This window comes from Lynx rufus, unplaced genomic scaffold, assembly GCF_022079265.1.
Source record: "Lynx rufus isolate CCGP_SWC_20201006 ecotype Redwood Valley unplaced genomic scaffold, mLynRuf1.p SCAF_34, whole genome shotgun sequence".
Taxonomy (NCBI): domain Eukaryota; kingdom Metazoa; phylum Chordata; class Mammalia; order Carnivora; family Felidae; genus Lynx; species Lynx rufus.
The window spans coordinates 246798-269533 of record NW_025814850.1 but is presented as its reverse complement, the minus strand read 5'-3'; the positions used below and the strand labels follow the sequence as shown (position 1 = coordinate 269533).

Genomic DNA, 22736 nt, shown 5'->3' with positions numbered 1-22736 from the left:
GGAGAACTTGAACTCTGTGTTCAGCCAGGTGTCTTGCTCCCTCCAGCATCATGCCTTACAACTGCTGCCTTCCCAACCTGAGCTTTCGCTCCACCTGCTCCTCCCGGCCCTGCGTGCCCCCCAGCTGCCACACCTGTACCCTGCCCGGGGCCTGCAACATCCCCGCCAACGTGGGCAACTGCGGCTGGTTCTGCGAGGGCTCCTTCAATGGCAACGAGAAGGAGACCATGCAGTTCCTGAACGACCGCCTGGCCAGCTACCTGGAGAAGGTGCGCCAGCTGGAGCGGGAGAACGCGGAGCTGGAGACCAGGATCCGGGAACGGTGCCAGCAGCAGGAGCCCTTCGTGTGCCCCAGCTACCAGTCCTACTTCCGGACCATCGAGGAGCTCCAGCAGAAGGTGAAGGTCTTTGCTGTTATCTCTGAGCAAGAGGAGTTTGCTGTGATTCTCAGTCTGTAGTAGAGCAGTGTGTCTGTCTCTTGCTTCTATGTGACTGTGATTCTTGCTTCCCCCTTTATCTTTGAAATAGCTTTCGAAGCCATTTTAAAGACGTTGCTGGTTTCATACTTATTTTCAGTCCTCACTAAGCAGTCTCTCATTCTCCAGGTCCTGTGCACCAAGTCTGAGAACGCAAGGTTGGTGGTGCAGATTGACAATGCCAAGCTGGCCGCAGATGATTTCAGAACCAAGTAAGTTGTTCAGAATTCACACTGGTGTCCACCCCTTTTGTTTAACCTCTGGTTAAAGGAAAGGGATTTCCATAGCTTTACCGAGCAGCAGTTCCCATCCATTGGTGGTGAGACATTCTATAGAGATTGAGGGGAATCAAGCAAAGGAATCACAAAAATAGATGAGGACTCAGATCAATCTGTTTATTTTTGGATCAGTATTTGTTCTGGACTGAGCCTCCAGAACCCTCTGTCTCCTGGGTCTACTCATTGCAGAAAGTGGGAAGACTAAGCGAATGGGGTTATCAAAGATCATTCCTGTGAGTCTTGAATGTTTGCTGGTCACTGCTCTGACCTTGTCCTTGTGCAGGTACGAGACGGAGCTCGGCTTGCGGCAGCTGGTGGAGTCGGACATCAACGGCCTGCGCAGGATCCTGGATGAGCTGACTCTGTGCAAGTCTGACCTGGAGGCCCAGGTGGAGTCCCTGAAGGAGGAGCTGCTGAGCCTCAAGAAGAACCACGAGGAGGTGAGACTGGAAATGAGAAATGAAGAAACCTGGTTCAGCCTCAGGTTGACTTGAGTGATTTGGAGTGGCAGAATGCAGAACACGAGGTTGAGGTTGACTTTATAATTTTCCTTTAAAAACACCAAAACTTCACGATGTGTGAAAAAAATGGAGAGATGAAACCTCTCCATGTTCCCAGAGAAGATGTACTTTCACTCAAAACTGGTGCATCATGGGAATTTCCCAGTGCTCCCCCATCGGCTTGTGATTGGTTGCTGAGTTGCAGAAAGAGTCTCAGCATTGCTTTATTCATGCTGTGCAAAGTCATTTCTCTCCCCAAAGGTCACCAAGTCAAGCCGGTGAATCTGAGCCTCCACTCTTCCAAAGTCTTGGTGAAAAATGAGCCAAGGCTCCTCCTTTTCTCTCCTGGAGGGGTCACGCCATCATCTTATTTGCTGGCCAGAATTGTTTGCTCTACGATCTGAAATTGTATGGCCAATTCTTTGCATTATGAAGTCTTATGCAAACAATCTGGAAACTGGGAAAGTTAGGCATTAGTCCATCTTTTGGTGGCATCTGAGCAAATCCTTGGGAATTCTTTTTGAATCCAAGTACAGGGCACAGTCCTGTGAGGAGGGAGCTGTTCCACATGGAGCACAGAGTACCTTGCCTTGAGCTGTCACAGACTGCTCCGCTCAAGGTCTCTTTCCCAAGGAAATAGACTAACAGGGCTTCAACAAGCAAAGTCCATTCTTCATTGAGGAGAGTCACTCTTGCCTTTTCTGCATCCACAGGAAGTCAACACCCTGCGCTGCCAGATCGGAGACCGCCTCAACGTGGAGGTGGACGCGGCCCCCACCGTGGACCTGAACCGCGTGCTCAACGAGACCAGGAGCCAATATGAGGCCCTGGTGGAGACCAACCGCAGGGACGTGGAGGAATGGTTCACCACCCAGGTGGGCATCTCAGCACGCGGCCGCCCGGGCCCCTCGGCCCCTCGCGGCCCTTGAGGCAGGGTCTCACCCTGTCTCGTCCCCTGTGCTGTTTCAGACCGAGGAGCTGAACAAGCAGGTGGTGTCCAGCTCGGAGCAGCTGCAGTCCTATCAGGCGGAGATCATCGAGCTGAGACGCACGGTCAACGCCCTGGAGATCGAGCTGCAGGCCCAGCACAACCTGGTGGGTGTCGCTCGGGGCGCTGCCCACCCTCTCCTCACCTGGTGAAGCCCGTGACTTCTCTGGAATCCCACGGAGTCGCCCCCTGAGAAGCGGCTCTGTGACATTCCGTATGTTCCCCACACAGAGGGACTCCCTGGAGAACACGCTGACGGAGACCGAGGCGCGCTACAGCTCCCAGCTGAGCCAGGTGCAGTGCATGATCACCAACGTGGAGTCCCAGTTGGCCGAGATCCGGAGTGACCTGGAGCGGCAGAACCAGGAGTACCAGGTGCTGCTGGACGTGCGGGCCCGGCTGGAGTGCGAGATCAACACGTACCGGGGCCTGCTGGAGAGCGAGGACTGCAAGTGAGTGGCCAGCTGGAGGGATCCGATGAAGCCATGCTCACAGGAGCATGGTTCTCATTTGACCCCGGGCAAAGAACACACACTTTCAAAAGGAAATCATGCCTCCACCCCAGGCATGACCAAACAGAACTCAGCAAACACAACATGGCCATCATTCAAAATACAGGGAAGCGCTAGCTGTTTGAGGCACACACTGAAATTGTACAGCCAATTCTTTGCATTCTTCTGTGATCACACAGATACGAGATCTATGCCATTGCTCACACGTTACAAGACCGTATTGCGCAGAGGGAGCATTTGCATACACTACCTTATCTGACCTTGCAGTTGCCGCCAAGCAGGTTGGATCAGGATTCTCCCCATTCTGTAGGTGAAGAGAAGCTAAGGTGACTTTCCCAAGATCGCTAGCTAGGAATGGACAGTGTGGGGAGTCAAAGGTTCTGGAGTTTCTGTCTAGCGCTTTGGGCACTGTATGGTGGGAAGACCAGGAGGGGTCTGATAGGGAGCTTTGCAGCAGGGAAGCTTGTGGCCTTCTCTGTTATAGGTCAGGCCAAATCCCACAGGCAATTCCACTCTTGGGGTCTCTCTTGTGTGCACCACGAGCCCCCCTCAATTCACCTTTCCACATGGTTCTTTTTCTCCAGGCTGCCCTGCAACCCTTGTGCCACAACAAATGCGTGCGGATCCGCCGGGTCCTGCGTCTCTAATTCCTGCGCCCCCTGCACGCCCTGTGTCCCCCGCCCACGCTGTGGGCCCTGCAACTCCTTCATGCGCTAGAGCCCAGGGGCTACCAGAGGAGCAAGGAGGCCGGGCCCACGGTTCCAGAGCTGTGACCCGGCACTGGTTCATTCGAGAAAAAAGGGCAGAAAACACAGTTTGCGTGGCTGGAGCTGCCCCAGTAAGGCAGCCACGAAACTCACCCCACCTACTGCAGACCATTCCTTGCCCACCCTTTCCTTCATGGAGGTGTGTTCTTCCTTCACTTGCCCAGAGAATCCTCGCAAGTGCCAGGGCCTTCCCTTGTAACCTGCTAATAAACTTGATTTCCCTGGCAAAGCAGACACCTTTCTCATTGGTATTCATTTGTTTCACCGCGCCCATCACTTGAGCACTCTATAAAAAGCCACTTGAAAGTCAGGATACATAATGGCCTGACTCTTGGATACCAGAGCCGTTCTCTGCCTGGCGGGCAGACGGCTGGCCCGGCGCCCTGGACGCCCGGGTGAGGCAGACTGGCAGGAGGGAGGGCAGGGCAGCTGCCATGAGGTGGCCCCCACCTCCCCCTGACCATTCTTGGATGTTCCCCACTCTCCTCTCGAGACTTGGATGTCTCCCAGAGCTGATTGCATCTAAATCCGAAGTGCAGAGGCAGGAGTGGGGGCTAGAAAGAGGCTCTGGAGAGTTCATCTTTTCTCAGCAGGAGGCTTCAGGTCCAGTGCTGTATGATCTGGGGGCTGGTGGCTGGAGCGTTCGAAGCAGCCTCAGGGACACCCAGCAAAGGAATGCTCTGGCCTGCCTGCCTGCCATGTTCAGGACATCCCCCTCCTGCATAGGTGGGTCATTATCAGCCTGGGCTCCAGCAGCTCACTTCCCCTCCCAGCTCTGGGGCTTAGAGACCTCCTCACTCTTCATCTGAGACTTCTGCCTTTCTCAATCCAGCACCTGTTGAATACTTACCCTGTACACACCCTGGATGGTGGGGAAGGGAGAGACATACGGAGAAAGACATTTTTTAAAAAAACATTTATTCATTTTTAGAGAGAGAGAGAGAGCATGAACAGGAGAGGGGCAGAGAGAGAGAGGGAGACACAGAATCTGAAGCAGACTCCAGGCTCTGAGCTGTCAACACAGAGCCAGACTTGGCAGACTTGGGCTCAAACTCACGAACCACGAGATCATGACCTGAGCTGAAGTCAGACGCTTAACCAACTGAGCCACCCAGGCGCCCCAACAACTTGTTTAAAGGGATAAAACTAGTCCCTAAGTAGTGCTATTATAAGGCATTATCCCCAAACACCGAACACGCAGGCTTGTGCTGCAAACAAAACTCCGAGTACTGGAAGTGACATCAGTGTTCATCAAGAAAGGCTTGAACTTGAATCTTTAACTTGAAAGAAGAGCCATGGAAATGCTAAACACTGTCTCGCTAAAACCCCAGAGGACCATTTTGACATGAAAGGATCAGAGACCACTCAGGTTTCTATCTTTTCCCATGAACCTTCCCATCACACCAGGCTTTCTGAGGCAGATATTGGACCCCACTTTGGTGAAACACAATCTTGTGTACTGGAATAACCAAGTGGATTGAAAGTACATATATATTTGACAAAGGAACTATTTATTGTTTCTACCACAATTGTCCCCTTGACTCTTATTTTTAAAGCGCAAATTCCAGGGTGGATTCAGACTTGCACACCTTGCTTCTGGTTTGTGAGGAGCCTCTGACCTGGAATCCCGTCCCTGATGTGGTCCCCTACCTTGGATTTCCTCCAAATCCAAGGTCAACCTCAGTTCAGAGGCCCTCCCTGATTTTGCTTGTTCCTTTATTCCGCATCCTGTGTACATATATTATTTTACAATAATGGAAAAGTAATGCTACTAGCTCCTGCGGGAGGAATGACTGCCCCCTTTCTCTGCAAAGATGCCCATGTTGCTTCCTGGAACCTGGGAGTATGTTAGGTAGCCTCCAGAGGGAGATTAAAGGTGCAGATAGAACTAAAGCTGTTAATCAGCTGACCTTAAAATGGAGAGATTACGCTGGATTATCCAGTGGGCCCAATGAATCCCACAGAATTCCTTCAAAGTAGAATCGGGAGGCAGAAGACAGGGAGAGGGAGAGGGAGCTATGACTGAGGACACATGTCAGAGCCATGTGATACAAGGACTGGACCCTTCACTGCAGGCTCTGAAGATGGAGAAAGGGGACCATGGGCCAAGGGAATTAGGTAGCTCCTAGATGCTGGAAAAGAAAAGGAAAAGATCCTTCCTTGGTTGGAGCCTCTGGAAAGGAACATAGCCCTGCCAACATCTTGATTTTTTTTTCATTGTGGATAAAATACGTATATATAACATAAAATTGACCATTTTATCTATCTGTTTTAGCATTTAATTCAGGGACATTAAGTACATTCACATTTTTGTCCATCAATCATCACTATCCATCTCCAGAACTTTTTCGTCTTCCCGACTGAAACTCTGTCCCCATCAAACTCTCTAACCCCTCCACCTCAAGCCCCTAGTAACCTCTATTCCCCTTTCTGTCTGTATGAATCTGACTATTCTAGGTACCTCATATAAGTGGAATCATACAGCATTCATTTTTTTGTGTGTGTGTCTGACTTATTTCACTTGGTATAATGTTTTCAAGGCTGATCCATGTTGTAGCATGTATCAGAATTTTGTTCTTTTTAAAGGTTAGATAATATCCAATTGTATGTATCACATTTTGCTTGCCCATTCATCCATGGATGCGTATTTTGGCTATTGTAACTAATGCTGCTGTGAACAGTGGTGTATATATATGCATACATATATATATATACACACACACACACATATACATATATATGTATATATATTATACACATATATTATATATAATATATATTATATATGTTTATATATATTAAAAATGTGTCATATATATAATATATATGTATATACATTATATATATATATATTCAAGTCCATGCTTTTGTTTCTTTTATGTATGTACCTAGAAGTGGAATTCCTGGATCATATGGCAATTCTATGTTCAATTGTTTGAGGCCATGCCATTTAGCATTCCTGCCAGCAATGCGCAAGGGTTCCAATTACTCCACATCCTTGCCAACACTTTTTAAATTCTGGGTTTTTTGTTTGTTTTTGGTTTTGCCAATGGCCATCCTAGTGGGTGTGAAGTGGTACCTCACTGTGGTTTTGATGTGCATTTTCCTAATTATTAGTGATGCTGAAGCATCTTTTCATGTGTTTGTTGACCATTTGCATGTTTTTGGCAAAATGTCTATTCAAGTCTTCTGACCATTTTTTTTTTTAATTGGGTCATTTAGTTTTGTTGTTGTTGAGTTGTAGGAGCTTTTTATGCATTCTGGATATTAATTCCTTATTGGGAATATAATTTGCAGGTATTTTCTTCCATTCTGTGGATTGCCTTTTCATTCTCTTGATAGTGAAATTTAAAAGCTTTTAAATTTTCTGGAGTTTATTTTACCTATTTTTTCTTTGGTTATCTGTGCTTTTGGTGTCATGGCCAGGAAATCATTGCCAAACCCAATGTCATGCAATTTTCCTCTATGGTTTCTTCTAAGAGTTTTATAATGTTAGCTCTTACATTCAGGTCTATGATCCATTTGGGGTTCATTTTTGCATATGGTGTGAGGTAAGGGTCTAGTTCCATTCTTTGCCTGTGAGTATCCAGTTTTTTCAGCACCATTTGTTGAAAAGACTGTCGGTTTTCCCATTTATTTGTATCTTCTTGATTTTCTTTTGGTAATGTTTTGCAGTTTTCAGCATACAAGTCTTTTGCCTCCTTGGTTACATTTATTCCTAAGTATTTTATTCTTGTTGATGTTACTGTAATTAAAAAAATTTTTTTTTACTCCCAGTGAGAGTAAAACTTTGATTTTAGACCTATGTTAGGCTTTTGACCTATAGAAGTTTAAGATAATATGTTTGTATTGGTTTAAGCCAGTAAATTTGTGGTGATTTGTGATGGTAGCAATAAGGAACTAATATGGCGAACATCTTTTGAGTATCAGCTATGGGTTAGGCAAAACACTAGGAACTAATATTAATCTTTATAAAATGCTTCAAATTAAACCCATTTTAACAGATGAGGAAACTGAACTTTGGAAACTTGCTCAAATCACAGTTGGTTATTAGCATTTATCATATTTGAACCAGGTTCTATTTACAGGTGCACATAACACCACTATAGAGTATGAAGAATGATTTAAAAATCAGAGCAGAATGAATACATCCAGGTCAATGATATTCTTCAAAATCGTTCCCTACATAAAGATTCCAACTTAATTTTGGCAAGTCTCTTTAGGAATTAACTTTTGAGGACAGCTGGGTGGCTCAGTCAGTTGAGCCTCCGACTCTTGCTTTTGGCTTAAGTCATGATCCCAGGGTCACAGATCAAGCCCCATGTTGGGCTCTGCACTGAGCATGGAGCCTGCTTGGGATGCTCTCTCTCTCTCTCTCTCTGCCCTTCCCTCACCTTGTGCATTCTCTAAAAAAAACCCAAAAAGTTTGCTTTTGAATCAATTATAAGCCACATATGGAGGTTTTTTCCTTTTTAAAGCTTTATTCATTTATTTTTGAGAGAGATAGAGAGCGTAAGCAGGGGAGGGGCAGAAAGAGAGGGAGAGAGAGAGAATCCCAAGTAGGTTCTGCACTGTCAGTGCAGAGCCCTACATGGGGCTCTATCCCACGAATCACAAGATCATGATCTGAACTGAAATTAAGAGTCGGACACTTAATGGACTGGGTCACCTAGGTGCCCTGGTGTTGTTATTGTTGTTTTAATTATCTAAGTTGGTTGTTTATCTTATTCACAAGGTTTCTTGTTGAATGGCTTCCAAAAAATCAAATCCATCCTTAAAAGACAAAGGTTTGCTATCAACAAACTGGATGTTAAAAAGATACATACATTGCCAAAACATAAAGCTCCAAACATGATTTGAACAGAGAGGCCATCATTAGAACAAAGGAAGATTCTGGTCAGAGGCAAAGCTTTTTGGATCTGCAAATTCTGTCATGTTCTTTTAAAACAACTCTCAATCCTTAGAGTTAAACCTTAATTTTGTAAATAAATGTGCTCTACCTCCCATGTGGCTTTTAAATTGTTGGCAAGTACTCTGTCATCATCATCACACATGAGGACAGTGGTTCTAAACCTTGGTGGTGCTTTGAAATCACCTGGGGTACTAAACAAGTGCTGAAGACTGAGTTTGTCCTTAGAAAGCTTGATTTAATTGGTCTGGGACACAGCCTGGCCACTAGGAGTTTTAGAATCTCTACTGGGGGTTCTAATGAGCAAGGTTGTGACCCACTTGCCAAAACCAGGGTTTTGGTTCTCGCTTATCCTCTCATCTACTCTGTGTCCTTGGACGAGACACGTAGCTTCTCTGAGCCTCAGTTTCCTTAAAGTGGAGGTAACAATCTCTTCTCTACCTGCTTTATACACTTGCCAAGAGGATCATGGAAGATTGTGTTCATGGAAACACTTTGCAAGCCAGACATTTTTATCAGGGTTATTATTTTGATTATTGATGACTTAACACTAGACAAGCTTCTTAAGAATAGAGAACCTAGTCATTTTTGTTGTTGTTGTTTCCTGCCCAACGGTAGAATTTGTATACCATCCTATTGTCTTTCACACCATTGTTTCTTTCTTTAAGTCCCCCACCTAGCTCTGCACCTGGCGTACGTGCTCTATTCAGCATTATCTGATGCTCTTTGTCTCCAGACCCATCTTCTGATGGGCCCCAAGGCCCTTCTCATTTGGCATGCCCAGTGCTCTTTGGTGACCTGTTTTATTGGCTCTTGGCTGTCCTGGTCTGAACTCTTAGCCCACTGGGAATATCATCCTCAGAGACTTGACCCAACTCCAAGCTTGTGTCCTGAATATTTTTGCTGGTTCTTTTCCTGTTTCCTTGAAAATTTTGTATTTGCTATGGGTAAGCTAAGGCACTTTTTTGCATCCTTATATCTGGGGTCAAAGTCATTCACTGAGTTCTTTGAGGCCTGAGGCTACTGTCAGTGTCTGCAGGAAGAGCAGGATGGTCCAGGAACGCATAGCATTTTTCTCTGTAAAAGCCCATTTCATTACTTCCAGGAGGCACGCCTCATCACAAGCTTGTGGGATTTGTCACTTTTTAACCTCCAGTTTACTAAGAAGCAAAGCAATATGCAGGAAGCCTAGGTGTGTCTTGCCATCCATGCTCAGAGCTGGCATTGGAATTCATGAGCTCACCTCCTTGTTTTCTTCTAGTTCTCGTGTTTTGTCACACCCTGGCCAGTGTCTCATCTCTCTACCTCACAGTAAGGGCCCAGCAGACTCAAATCTACTTACTTGTATCATTTTGAACAAGTTCACTTCTTTTCAGATTATTTATCTCTGATATATGGTGACAATAATGGCATTGAAACATTCATAGTTTGGGGTGAGGGTAGAATACCATACGTGAAGGGTTCTAGTAGACTACCCGATGAGGAAATGACATATTGATACTCATTACTTTCCTGCCTCACCATTTGGACCTCAGTTTTCTTCTCCATAAATTCAGGTCTTTCTAGCTTTAGAATTCTTTGATTCTTAGAAAATAGATCTTACTTCTGAGAGGTGAACTTTTACAGGGCTAAAAGTTCAGGGTGAGGCAAAAAGCCTGTCTCTCAGATTCTAAATCACCTTAGGTCCTGCCATTGTGCATTTTGATTTGTTTAGATGCTAAGAAGAGGCAGTGTAATCTCCAATCTGGATGTGTCAATCAGTAATGCAAAAGGACAACCATTTCCCTATGGAGAAAAGTAATAAGTGTAACTTGGTTTTGGTTCAAGAGGGTACCATAAAAAGTAGCTGAGGGAAAGGGCTGCTTGGGCAGACAAGGCTTTGGAGGACTGATGGGGTTGGGAAAGGGTTGGGAATAGGGTCCCAGAGGGAATCAGAAGCAAAAATGATAAAGAGAGGGGCAATGGGAAGAAAGGAATCTAAGATTTTCTTCCCCTTAAAAAATCAGAGAAATTTCTGTGCCAAATGTTTGCATTGTGTTTAGGTATTTGGGCTCAAGAGTTAGACAATGAATTGTTTAAATCCCAACTCTGCCACTTACTATTTGTGTCTTGGGAAAATTCCGAGCCTTCCCTAAGCTGTTAATTTATCCGTAAAATGGGAATAATTTTCTAGACTGATATTATAGTGTTGTTGAGAGGGTCAAATAAGAAATGTGCCATAACACTTAGCACCTAGCTTGTTTGGCACAAAATAAGTACTCATGAAGTGGTAAGTAACATCATCAGTATCACCAAAACCACTGTCATCATTATTATGGATGCTAGCACAGAAATGCAAGGCTGGGGAAATCTCAGAAAATGAGTAGAGCCCATTTCAATGCCAATACAAGAAAGGAGGCTTTGGTGGAAATACAGTCTCCATGTAGAGAACTTGTCTTCTCAAAAACCACCCCAGACAAGATAACCAAACCCACAAGATCAGTAACCTAGCAGAGAATGTAGGCACAGTGTGCCCTCTGCCAACTTCCTATTCTGGCTACCAAGTCAATGTTAAAATTTGTATTTTTGTTGATTAATTCATGTATTTAGTTCTATGTCCCTAGTGTTTGCAAGGTAGGTGAATGAGGTATTATCACCATTGGATTGGCCTGGGCAATGTACCCATGTGTCTGCTCAACAGAATTGAATTTTCAAAAAATTCTACGTCTGGGCCATCTGGCCAACACTAGGAAGGATAAAAGTCAAAGAAAGAATCACTGGTCTCACCCCCAACCATATTCACACACAATACATTACTTAAATTTTATAACAGAACTATGAGGTGGGCAGCATTATTCCTACTTAAATTTAAGTGATGAAGAAAAGTGAAAAAGGGGAACTCACTTCTTGGAGCTCATCTCATCAGTAAGAATGTGAACTCAGGTGGTTTAGCTCCAAGTGTGTGCTTTTCTGTTACCTTGATACTGCCTTTGAAATCTGGACACATCCTTCATAAATGACTCATACTGTGTTCCACAAATAACTTTTTGGGACTTCTGTCTGAACCGTGATTTTGTTTCTGTGTGGAATAAAGGACAGAGTGACAAGGAACAGAAGGTGAGATGAGGAGGGCTACTTCGTTAAGATTCTTTATTGGGCAATAGGGACACTCCCAGGAATTTGGAAGGGTCCAAGAGTATCTGACCCCACAGGTGATAGAGAGGCACCCACTCATCAGGGATGGTGTCCACTTCTTAGGGACGACAGAGTGAAGGTGCGTTCTCATGGGCATTGTGACTGATTTTGGGAGCATCTCAGGTTGGCAGAGTCACAACTCTAGGGACGTATGATGCTCTCACAAAGAGGATTAAGTCTAGGAACGAGGAGAAAGAAATATCCAGAGACTTTGAGATAAGGTCACCATGCACACAAAGATAACTCTGAGCTCCTCATTCTGGTTTTTCCATTCTTCTTGAGTCTGAAGTATTATGCTTCAAATTTATGCTTCAACATTGCCACTTGAACTCTCTCTATGGACTAGTCCAGGCATAATTTTCCTTCTAGATATTTCTTCTCCTTCTCATCTTTAGGAAGATTGTTGCTTCAGTACAGTTTGGTAAACTTTTTCTATAAAGGGCCAGAGACTAAATATTTTAGGCTTTGCAAACCATATGGTCCCTGTTACAACTATTCAATTCTGCCATTGTAGAACAAAATCAGCCATAGACAATACCTAAATAAATGAACATGGCTGTGCCAATAAAACTATATTTAGAAAGAAAGGCCGGAGGCAGAACTTGGTCTGTGGGCCCTAGTTTGCTGATATCTGCTTCAGGGCTATTCCCACCCATCCAGCCAGTTTTACTTCCTAGCCATGAACACTCCATTATTTTCAATCTCCATGTATTGATAAATTTCCACAGCCCCAATTAATACTCTCATAAGTAGGGCCCAGGTTTCTTGCAACTAATACAGGACAAATTTCTGCTATGAAGTCAAGTTGAACCAAACACTGAACCATGGGTAGGACTAGGAAAAGAGAGCCCCTTGGAAGACTGTTCACTCCAGACTCTCTTTCCAAGGAATCTAGTGGCATAACCTCATGGGTGAGGAGTTCCAAACAACTCCACCCCATGTCCCTGGCTGTCCTACCCTCTGAGTAATGGAGAGAGCCATTTGGGGTTGTGATGATTCTGTCTCCTTTGAAGCCATCTGATGAAATTCTGATTTCACCAACCACTAGCACCCATGAGGAACCTGGTGTGACACAAGCTAAATGGAATAATTTTATGGGTTGAGGAGACTCTTTGCAGGCATCTAACTAGCATATTTTGGAGAAAAAATTAGCTGAAGCATTAGGAAAGGAAATTATGCTGTATGCCAACTCCCACCCACCATTAAGGGTATAAAAGGACCATGGAGGAAGGAGAAACTCAAACCTCACCACATCCACCTAGATTAGCTTACTTGCTCTCCATCACCTCTCCCTGCACCATGCCTTACAACTGCTGCCTTCCCAACCTGAGCTGCCGCTCCACCTGCTGCTCCCGGCCCTGTGTGCCCCCCAGCTGCCACACCTGTACCCTGCCCGGGGCCTGCAACATCCCCGCCAACGTGGGCAACTGCGGCTGGTTCTGCGAGGGCTCCTTCAATGGCAGCGAGAAGGAGACCATGCAGTTCCTGAACGACCGCCTGGCCAGCTACCTGGAGAAGGTGCGCCAGCTGGAGCGGGAGAACGCAGAGCTGGAGACCAGGATCCGGGAGTGGTGCCAGCAGCAGGTGCCCTTCGTGTGCCCCAGCTACCAGTCCTACTTCCGGACCATCGAGGAGCTCCAGCAGAAGGTGAGGGGGTGCCATGTGGGGGCACAGCAGCAGCTGACTGTCTTTGAACAATAAGACATTCTCAAGTTCAAGTGGCCCTCACAGTAGAATCTTGTTTTCAGATTCTGTGTGCCAAGTCTGAGAATGCCAGGCTGGTGGTGCAGATCGACAACGCCAAGTTGGCCTCTGATGACTTCAGAACCAAGTAGGTTGAGACTTTTAGGCTAGGTGACCCCTAAGGTCCTTATGGCTCTCTCATGGCCCCGTGGGACTAACATTTCCTGGAAGGGGAGAGGCAGCCATTTTTCCCTTTTGATTTCTCTTCTCAAGCCTGGCTTTATCTAAAACTGGTTTCAAACAGAGATCCAGACTCATATGCTGTGTGCACTTCAGGCTATATTGCTATCTCTGGAAGGCCTTCTTAAATCCCCCAAATCAGAGATTGACAGAGACTGTTCTATGGGGAGTGGTGGTATATTAACCAACAAAATTGAGAGGAAAATGAGAGACTCCATCTCATGAGTTCTTGTGGGGACCTTCTGGTGTTAGGGTGAGTCAGGGGCCTCTCCAATCTATTTGTGCAGAGCTTGAGGGAAACATGGAAGAAAAGGGGGAGAAAACTGTACCAGCTCAAAGAGATGGAGGCCAGTCCATGCACACAAGACACAGAACAGGGGACCGGCTTCTTTCCTGCCTCATTCTTTCTGATCTGTGTGTGCAGGTATGAGACGGAGATGGGCTTGAGGCAGCTGGTGGAGTCGGACATCAACGGCCTGCGCAGGATCCTGGACGAGCTGACTCTGTGCAAGTCTGACCTGGAGGCCCAGGTGGAGTCCCTGAGGGAGGAGCTGCTGAGCCTGAAGAAGAACCACGAGGAGGTGAGAGGAAAAGGAAAAAAAAAGTAGGTTTCAGATCCAAGCCTTTAGCATCAGCAACCAGGAGGCAAGTGCCATCAGGCTTCTTGAGCTGGGACTCTTCTCTGAAGAACTCAAGACTCTTCAGAGAATGATGATACTATACCCATAGCATGTAGGGAGGTGGGTTGCTTATTCTCCAGCAACTGGGTGAGGTTGGGCAGGTGTTGGAGATGCTGAGAAAAGGCATCCATTTATTGAGCCCTGCTCGCTGCTGCTCACTGTTAGTTTTTAAATTTGGTGGTAGAGATGGAGGGAAAAAAAGAACTAAGACATGTTCCCTCTCTTCAACGGGCTCCCAGTGGTCTAGGCAGATGGCTATGTACAAACGATGGTAGAATACGGGCAGAGGAAAGTGGTACCATATGAGAAGTATGAGCAACATATGCAGGGAATAGTCCAGTCTACCTGGAAGGAGACAGGGAATGTTCTCAGAGACATGTCATGGGAAGGAGGAGGCTTTCACACTTGGATGTTTCAATCTGGGGGAAGAGACTGAGCAAAGACACAGAAGTGGAAGAGCAGGTATATTAGAGTTTGGCACATGGATTGATATGGCTGGGCATGCATTACCTATAGGGGTGAGTTGGGAAATGAGGTAGGATTTGCACAGGCCAGGGAGTTTGGACTTGAGTCTTATTGGAAATGTGAGCTTCTTTCAGTTTTTTGGGGAAATATATTGATGTGATCCCTATTTGGGTCTAATCCTACATTGTATCTGTGTCTGTCTTTGGGAATGATCAGGATATACATTTTTGGCAGGGTTGTTCTCACTGTCCTACAGTAGGAAGATATACAGCAGATCCATTTCTGTGGTTCATTTCTTCCTCTTCTTCCCTCAGGAAGTCAACACCCTGCGCTGCCAGATCGGAGACCGCCTCAACGTGGAGGTGGACGCGGCCCCCACCGTGGACCTGAACCGCGTGCTCAACGAGACCAGGAGCCAATATGAGGCCCTGGTGGAGACCAACCGCAGGGATGTGGAGGAATGGTTCACCACCCAGGTGGGCATCTCAGCACGTGGCCGCCCGGGCCCCTCGGCCCCTCGTGGCCCTTGAGGCAGAGTCTCACCCTGTCTCGTCCCCTGTGCTGTTTCAGACCGAGGAGCTGAACAAGCAAGTGGTGTCCAGTGCGGAGCAGCTGCAGTCCTGCCAGGCGGAGATCATCGAGCTGAGACGCACAGTCAATGCCCTGGAGATCGAGCTGCAGGCCCAGCACAACCTGGTGGGTGTCGCTCGGGGTGCTGCCCACCCTCTCCTCACCTGGTGAAGCCCGTGACTTCACTGGAATCCCACGGAGTCGCCCCCTGAGAAGCGGCTCTGTGACATTCTGTATGTTCCCCTCACAGAGGGACTCCCTGGAGAACACGCTGACGGAGACCGAGGCGCGCTACAGTGCCCAGCTGGGCCAGGTGCAGTGCATGATCACCAATGTGGAGTCCCAGCTGGCCGAGATCCGCTGTGACCTGGAGCGGCAGAACCAGGAGTACCAGGTGCTGCTGGACGTCAAGGCCCGGCTGGAGTGCGAGATCAACACGTACCGGGGCCTGCTGGAGAGCGAGGATTGCAAGTGAGTGCGAGGCAAAGAACTCTGGAGGACATGTGGTGGGACTACGAGATATTGTGAGCATACACATGGCGGCCACGTTTTCAACTCACAGAACAACGTGCATGTATAGAGTCCATGATGTGACAGTTAAGCAGAAAAGGAAGGTCAGAGGTGAAGGGCATACATCCCCTGCATCAGGGAGCTAATGATAGAGAAGTGGTGGTGGACAGATTGTTGCAACAATAACTGTTGGGTAAGACAGCGTGTATTGCTTTCAGGAGAGCTCAAGAGCATAACATATTTTTCAAAAGGCCAATTTCCACCTCAGCACATGGCATTCTGGGATGGGGAGAAGGATTCGATGGCAATCAAATTTGATTCCAACTATCTCCAACCACTGAGAATTCATGGGTTGTCTCATTAGGCACCTTAGGGCTCTCTCCACAACCATCCCCAATCCGCTCTAAACCTCTGTGTCCTCCCAGGCTTCCCTGCAACCCATGTGCTACCACCAACGCTTGTGGCAATTCCTGCGGGTCCTGTGGTGCCTCTCAAACGCGTTGCTCTTAATTTAAGAACTTGCACCCTCTTTGAAGACAACAATGAAGCCACTCTGATCAAGCAAAGGAAAGGTCCTCGGGTCTTGCCTTCTTTGGAGCCTAGCCATGCCAAATATGATATCTCTAGACATGAAAATGCCTTCCAGATTCAACAAGCAAAGGCACACATGGTTAACTTCCAATGTCTGGGAAATCCTTTTCTGTTGAAGTTCCAGTGTCTTTGTTTCTGAAGATGTCCAGCTCCATGGTATCTGAGCTCCAGGTATTACTTTTAGGGCATTTCCTGTATGTATTGTGTTTCCTGTTTTTCTTGCTTCTTTGGTATTCTCTGGAATGCAAGGAAGCTACTTCATTTACTTCCCAATAAACTTCATTTCTCTGGCATAGTAAATGTGTTTCTCATTCATATTTATGCACTGTAAAGTACCTGTTGTGGCTATTTCATAAAAACGTCCCTTTGTTAGGATGAAATGGGTTAAATGACTAACCCCAGCCATTATGCTCCACTGGTAAATACTGCTGGACGGGGGAGGGACTGTTCTCCTGGGAAGCTCCTGCCAAGGGGCGACCATGAAGGAAACCTGGCCTCCAACACTCATGCCCCTCTTTCTTTGGCTGCAGGGCCCTTGGCAATACTGAGTCCTCCCCAGATCTGACTGCTATTTCTCACGGTCATCCTCATCATTCAGGAGTTGATTTTCTGTTCCCCTTTCTTGTAAACTGCCTAAAGACCAGCTTCTGTAGAAACTGCTCAAAGAGCAGCTACCCTCTCCTTTCAACCTGTCAACTGTACCTGCATCCCCACTGTAGATTACCTGCCTTTCCCTGAAGACGTGCCTTCAATGATTTCCATAAACCAGCACACTCTGGGTTCTCTCGTTATATCTCCTGCTACCCATTTTCCAGCTCCTGATTAGCCTGCCTTCTCCTTTCTGTCCCAATTGGAGGAAATGCCTAGATCCTCAGCTGTGTTTTTTTCTCCTCCATCCCTGTTCAGGAAGAACTAGCACCTCTATGCTGACAACTCCGAATCTTGCTCTCATTTTAGTTCAAGTCCCAGGTCTTTAGTTGCCCATAGGACAGTTTCACTTGATACTAGGCTGCCACATCACATTTAATTGGACTGAAACTTATCTTCATCAAACTGGTTCCTCTTGTTACCCACTTGTTACACCCAACACTTCGTAATCTAAAGACCCTTTAAATGCAGGTAAGCGCATCTCCCCACCTCCCCCTCTTTTCAAGTTCCCTCTTTCCTCTAGGTCTTCTCTCCTACCTACAATGTTCTTCTGTAACTTCTGTATCATTTTATTTCTTATAATTTCAAGAAAGATCAGTGCTCATTGTCTCCCCCAACAGACATGAACCCTACCTCCCACGTGATTCATATCTGAATTATTAGAGCACTCAATTCTCTTGGTCACTGTGTCAAGTCTTCATTCAATTTGACCCTATCTAACCTACACAACTGCAACCAAACATCTGTTGTGTATGCTCCATGTGGAGCACTGAGAATACACAAATAAATGAGCCCTGGTCCTGGCCCACGGCATGTTCACAGTCTAGAATGGACAAGACAAAGAGACAACCCTTATGCAGACAAACATCCATGTGGCCCAAGAAAGGTGTAAGTAAAGAATGATACATTTCTGACCTGGGAGAGAAAAACTATATGATTTCAGGAATTATTTCTATAGTTTAAGTGTGAGAGAGTGGTAAAAAGAGAGAGGAGGTAGCGCTCAATCAGAGCTTTGAAAACCCAAATATTGGGGCGCCTGGGTGGCGCAGTCGGTTAAGCGTCCGACTTCAGCCAGGTCACGATCTCGCGGTCCGGGAGTTCGAGCCCCGCGTCAGGCTCTGGGCTGATGGCTCAGAGCCTGGAGCCTGTTTCCCATTCTGTGTCTCCCTCTCTCTCTGCCCCTCCCCCGTTCACGCTCTGTCTCTCTCTGTCCCAAAAATAAATAAACGTTGAAAAAAAAAATTAAAAAAAAAAAAAAAGAAAACCCAAATATTCTGTTCATATGAATACTGTCTGCCTATCCTTCAAGAGAGACAGTATCATCACCCAGTTATAGCCCAGTGTAAACCACAGAATACTGTACGTGGAATAAAGGAACAGTAACAATAATGAGGATTCATGAGAAGGTTATTAAAACTTAATATACTTCCCTTGTTCCAACTTCAGTCAACAATTACTGTATGATATTAGCATAATTCTGAAACGAAGTTTGATGGGGTATGTTTGGACATATGAGTATATGCAGGTCTGACAAGAGGGAGAGTTTTCCCAAACATGAACTTTGCCTGGGAAGGAGAAGAGGAAGCAGGAAATGTGTCTAGAGCTTGGCAGACCAATTTCTAACTGGAGCAAAGCATAAATATAGTGGCTGATGATGAAACTGCAAAGTAGTCATGGAGCACCATATCTGGCAGTGCTTTTCATGGTTATCTGTGAGATTTATTTGTAAGGAAGTTTGGTATATGATCTATCGAGAGCTATGTATAAGGCGGGTTGTGATGAGTCCTAGAAGTTGGTGAGATTGGGTGGAAAAGAAGGAAGAATCATTGAGGGGCTGGTGAGAGACAACAAGACTGAGATGGGGGTGGTGGTTGGGGAGCCAAGGGCGGGGTGGATTTCAGAGGCACAGCCTGGGATGTGGAAGCAAATTGGGGGTAGAGGAACAATGGAAAGGGAAGGAAGGAAACTACTACTGATTGAATACCTGCTTTGGGTCAACATGAGAGACATTTTTTGAGCCTGAGAAAATGAAACACCAGTGGGGCTCCAGTGGAGAAAGCTGGAAGAGAATGACTGGATTTGGGAGAGACGTTGGAGAGTTGCCTAAACAGAGATGATCAGTTAGAACCATAGGAGTTGTTAAGACTGTCAAGGGGATGATGTTACACTATGGACAACCTTGGGAACCACTGGTAGAAATGACAGAGTGGCCTCAGGCTCTCCAAAATCCCTGACGTGAGGTTCCTTCTTGATTTGGCCCAGTCCCCAAGGAGAGAGGTGATATCTGGTTAAAAGCAGTTGGGTGGGAAGCTGAAGCAACACAGAAGTCAAAAAAGGGGTGCCTGGATGGCTCAGTTGGTTAAGCATCTGACTTCAGCTCAGGTCATGGTCTCACGGTTCATGAGTTGAGCCCTTCATCGGGCTCTGTACTGACAGCTCAGAGCCTGGACCCTGCTTCAGATTCTGTGTCTCCCTCTCTCTCTGCCCCCCACCACCCCCTGCTCACATTCCATCTCTCTCTTTCAAAAAATAAATACACATTAAAAAAATTTTTAAAAAGAAGTCAAAAGAAATTGGGGTTTTGATGAGGGAATGGTCAGTGGCATCCTTCTCATGAATCCTCATTAGTGTTATGGTTCCTTATTTATTCCACTTACAGTATTCTATGGTTTACACTAGGCTTCAATTAGGTGAAGATATTGTCTCTCTTGAAGGGAGAGAAAGAGGAGAATTCAGACAAGTCAGTGGACATAGTAATAGGGAGATCACTGGTGACCATAGAGAGAGCAGGGTCTATAGGTTGCCGAGGAAAGAAGTCATAGTTCAGTGACTTTCACATCTTTTTCAAGTTACCAACTTAATGGTGAACTTAACACAAAAGTTCAACACAATGTATTCATACTAAACATGAAGCTTATTTTGCTTTATCTTCTGTGTACTCTTTTAAGTGTTTATTTATTTTTGAGAGAGAGAGAAAGAGATGGGGGGGAGAGAGAGAACAAGTGGGGGAGGAGGAGGAGGAGGAGGAGGAGGAGGAGGAGGAGGAGGAGAGAGACAAAATCTGTACAGGCTCCAGGCTCTGAGCAGTCAGTGCTGAGCCCGACACAACATGAGCTCAAACCCATGATCATGACCTGAGCCGAAGTTAGAGGCATAACTGAATAAGCCACCCAGGTGCCCCCTCTGTGGAACTCTCAAAATGTTTTAGCACCTGCTCTTCCCTTTGGTATGCAGAGCAGTCACATAAACAGGTGTTCATTCCTTCTCTGAGTGGTTCCTGAATCCAGCTTTCACAGATTAGGACCATTAAGTTATATTGTCTTGGATTTTTTTTCACATTCTTCTTGACTTCTCTATTCTAGACTGGATAGAGTTAAAAACATACTGATGAGCTTTGCATTTTTATGATTTGGCTTGGTCCCTTAAAGACCTCCAAACTCCATTCCCACTGGGAGTCGAAGACTGAGTGTAAGGGACAGAACAGCAGTTCTGGAGAGGATTTGAGTGATGGGCTCTGAATCCTATTTCGGGGTACATTTTGATCAGCCCATATTACCATTGACCTAGCTCATTCTGCATATCCTCCTCTACTTGTTCCTCATTGCAAATCTTGTTTGAACATCTTCCCAAAGCCAAACCTGTTGGTTTAATTCCTGGATCACCATGACAATTGCTCCCTTCAATGTGGTAAGACTGAGTGGTCGATAAACTGGCAATAGACACTTTTATGGAATAGTCTATGGAAGCCCTATATCTTGTTCTTACAAGCAGCTCTAACTGGGGCTGGCCCAGCAGGGTGGGCTAGGGTTGGTAATGAACAGTGTTTCTGCTTTTCGGATTTTCCAGTGAATAACTCTTCATCTCTTAGGCAAACATCAGTATCTTGGTCTATGTGTGCCCAGCGATGGCACTCCTGGTCTCTTCTTGCCATTTGTCTACATTAAAATAGAATTAATCTGTAAGTTGCCCAGTATGTTTTTTGCATTTCCCAAGTAATGCAATTTATATTTCTCGTGGTGAGAATTTCAAGTGCCAGTACCTGGCCATCAGAGAAGATGGTTTTGGGAAGGAGGAGGGAGGCTTCCTAATACCTTTAAAGTTCTGCCATGGGAGGATGGTCTCAGTAGATCTGCCCTGAATCCACTCTGTGGTTGAGTGCCACGGGTGGGTTGGCATGTGATCTCTCCCACGGATATAGTCTTGGCTTCCATAATAAATAGTATCTTTTAACCTCAAGTGCAATTTTCTCACATCTGGAGACCAGAAGCCTTACCGTGGCGTCTGTCACAATTACACAGGCAGGTCTAAAACTTTTTTGTTTGTTAGGATTTGATCTTCTCATCATGTTTATTGAAGGGTCATTAACTAGAGACAATGACATTGCTTATGTAAAGGGAAGGATTCAAGCACACAGTAAGTGGAATAAATAAAAAACAACTGCCTTCCAGAAATCTTGGGAGATAAAACTTGGCTCTTTTCTAAATAAACTCTGTCAATAAAACTTGGCTCTTTTCTAAATAAACCCAAGTCCTCTCAACTATTATAATCTAATTACCATGTAGCTATGCAGCAATCATGGTTATTTTTGCTCAAGAGGTGGGAGTAGTCATGTTTTCTAAACTCTGCCCTCCACTTTTGAAGATACAGGGTACTTATCTCTGGGTCATTTTGTTCTGAGGCAGAAGCTGCCATCATGGTTTAGGAATCCCTGCGGACATATTTATCAATCCAGAATACAGCATCTCTCCTATTCTTTAAAAAAGTACCATTGTCTCGGTTTTCCTCTTTGGAATGTTGGGAAATAGAAGAAGGAGCGAAACAGAAAAGCTGATGAATCTGATGAAAGCTATTTGCTTTATGTTATTGGTACTGATTTTAAACTAGCACGCCCGTCCGATCTCTCTCTAAATGTAGAGATTCAGGCAGGAGAGGCAGAGAGTTGTGGATTGTGAACGTGGGTAAGGATGTCAGTGTCTTCAAAGCATTACCTTCTGGGAGACTGCACACTTACTCCAAATTCGCTGCCCTTTATGGGAGCAGATCTGAAGCTTCATGTTGGCAATGACTTTCAGAATCACCCAAGAAAGAGTACATTATTATTTTACAGTCCCAATGTGTTTCTGACCCATTAAAGATGCTACCAAATTCCGTTGCTTATCCCACTTACTAGGCTTGGTTCCAAATGATATCCGGCGAGTTTCAAAAAGAGACACACTCTCAGGAGATGAAGATTTGTCTTCAATGAGGCTAACCAAAAGAAAGTGTCCCAGAGTGTGAGGTCAGCTTTGTAGAAGAGGTGATGTGAGCGGTGGCTATACAGGAGGAATGAGCACATAGCTTCCAGAAGGAATTGCTTTAAGGTGTCTCTGTCCTATTTTGAGTGCTGATAGATGAAACGTAAAATCCTCATAGTTCATATCTCCATCTGGAATAGCACCGGGGCAGAAATATATTGATGGTCAAAGATGCTACTAAGCATGTCATGGCGTGGTGGTTTTTCAGGATCACATCCTTTGGAGAACTGGGCTCAGATGTTTCTCTGTCAAATCAACCAAAGGATTCTTTTTTTTTTTTTTTTTTTCAAGCTTTTAGCAGGTATTACACTTTCTCATTTAGCAGACTTCCTTCCATTAGAATGGAAAGGACCTTTGGTTCTTTGATGGAGAACAGGCTTTTGTTTCTTGGCCCACTCTAACGTAGGAGGGGATAGTGCCTGGTAGTGATTGAGCTTCACTGAACTCAATC

At 45.7% G+C, this 22736-nt stretch overlaps 2 protein-coding genes across 2 annotated transcripts; both read left to right on the top strand.

Annotated features, from left to right (window-relative positions):
- The first annotated feature begins 47 nt into the window (after nt 1–47).
- Nucleotides 48–3471, top strand: LOC124522139 (keratin, type I cuticular Ha1). The gene is made up of 7 exons (XM_047093384.1): nt 48–398; nt 606–688; nt 1038–1194; nt 1968–2129; nt 2224–2349; nt 2474–2694; nt 3339–3471. Exons 1-7 carry the CDS (start codon nt 51–53, stop codon nt 3469–3471), a joined length of 1230 nt encoding a protein of 409 aa, XP_046949340.1. The 5' UTR covers nt 48–50.
- Nucleotides 3472–12802: 9331 nt separating this feature from the next.
- Nucleotides 12803–16262, top strand: LOC124522149 (keratin, type I cuticular Ha4). The gene is made up of 7 exons (XM_047093395.1): nt 12803–13251; nt 13353–13435; nt 13952–14108; nt 14987–15148; nt 15243–15368; nt 15493–15713; nt 16178–16262. Exons 1-7 carry the CDS (start codon nt 12826–12828, stop codon nt 16260–16262), a joined length of 1260 nt encoding a protein of 419 aa, XP_046949351.1. The 5' UTR covers nt 12803–12825.
- The last annotated feature ends 6474 nt before the right edge of the window (nt 16263–22736 follow it).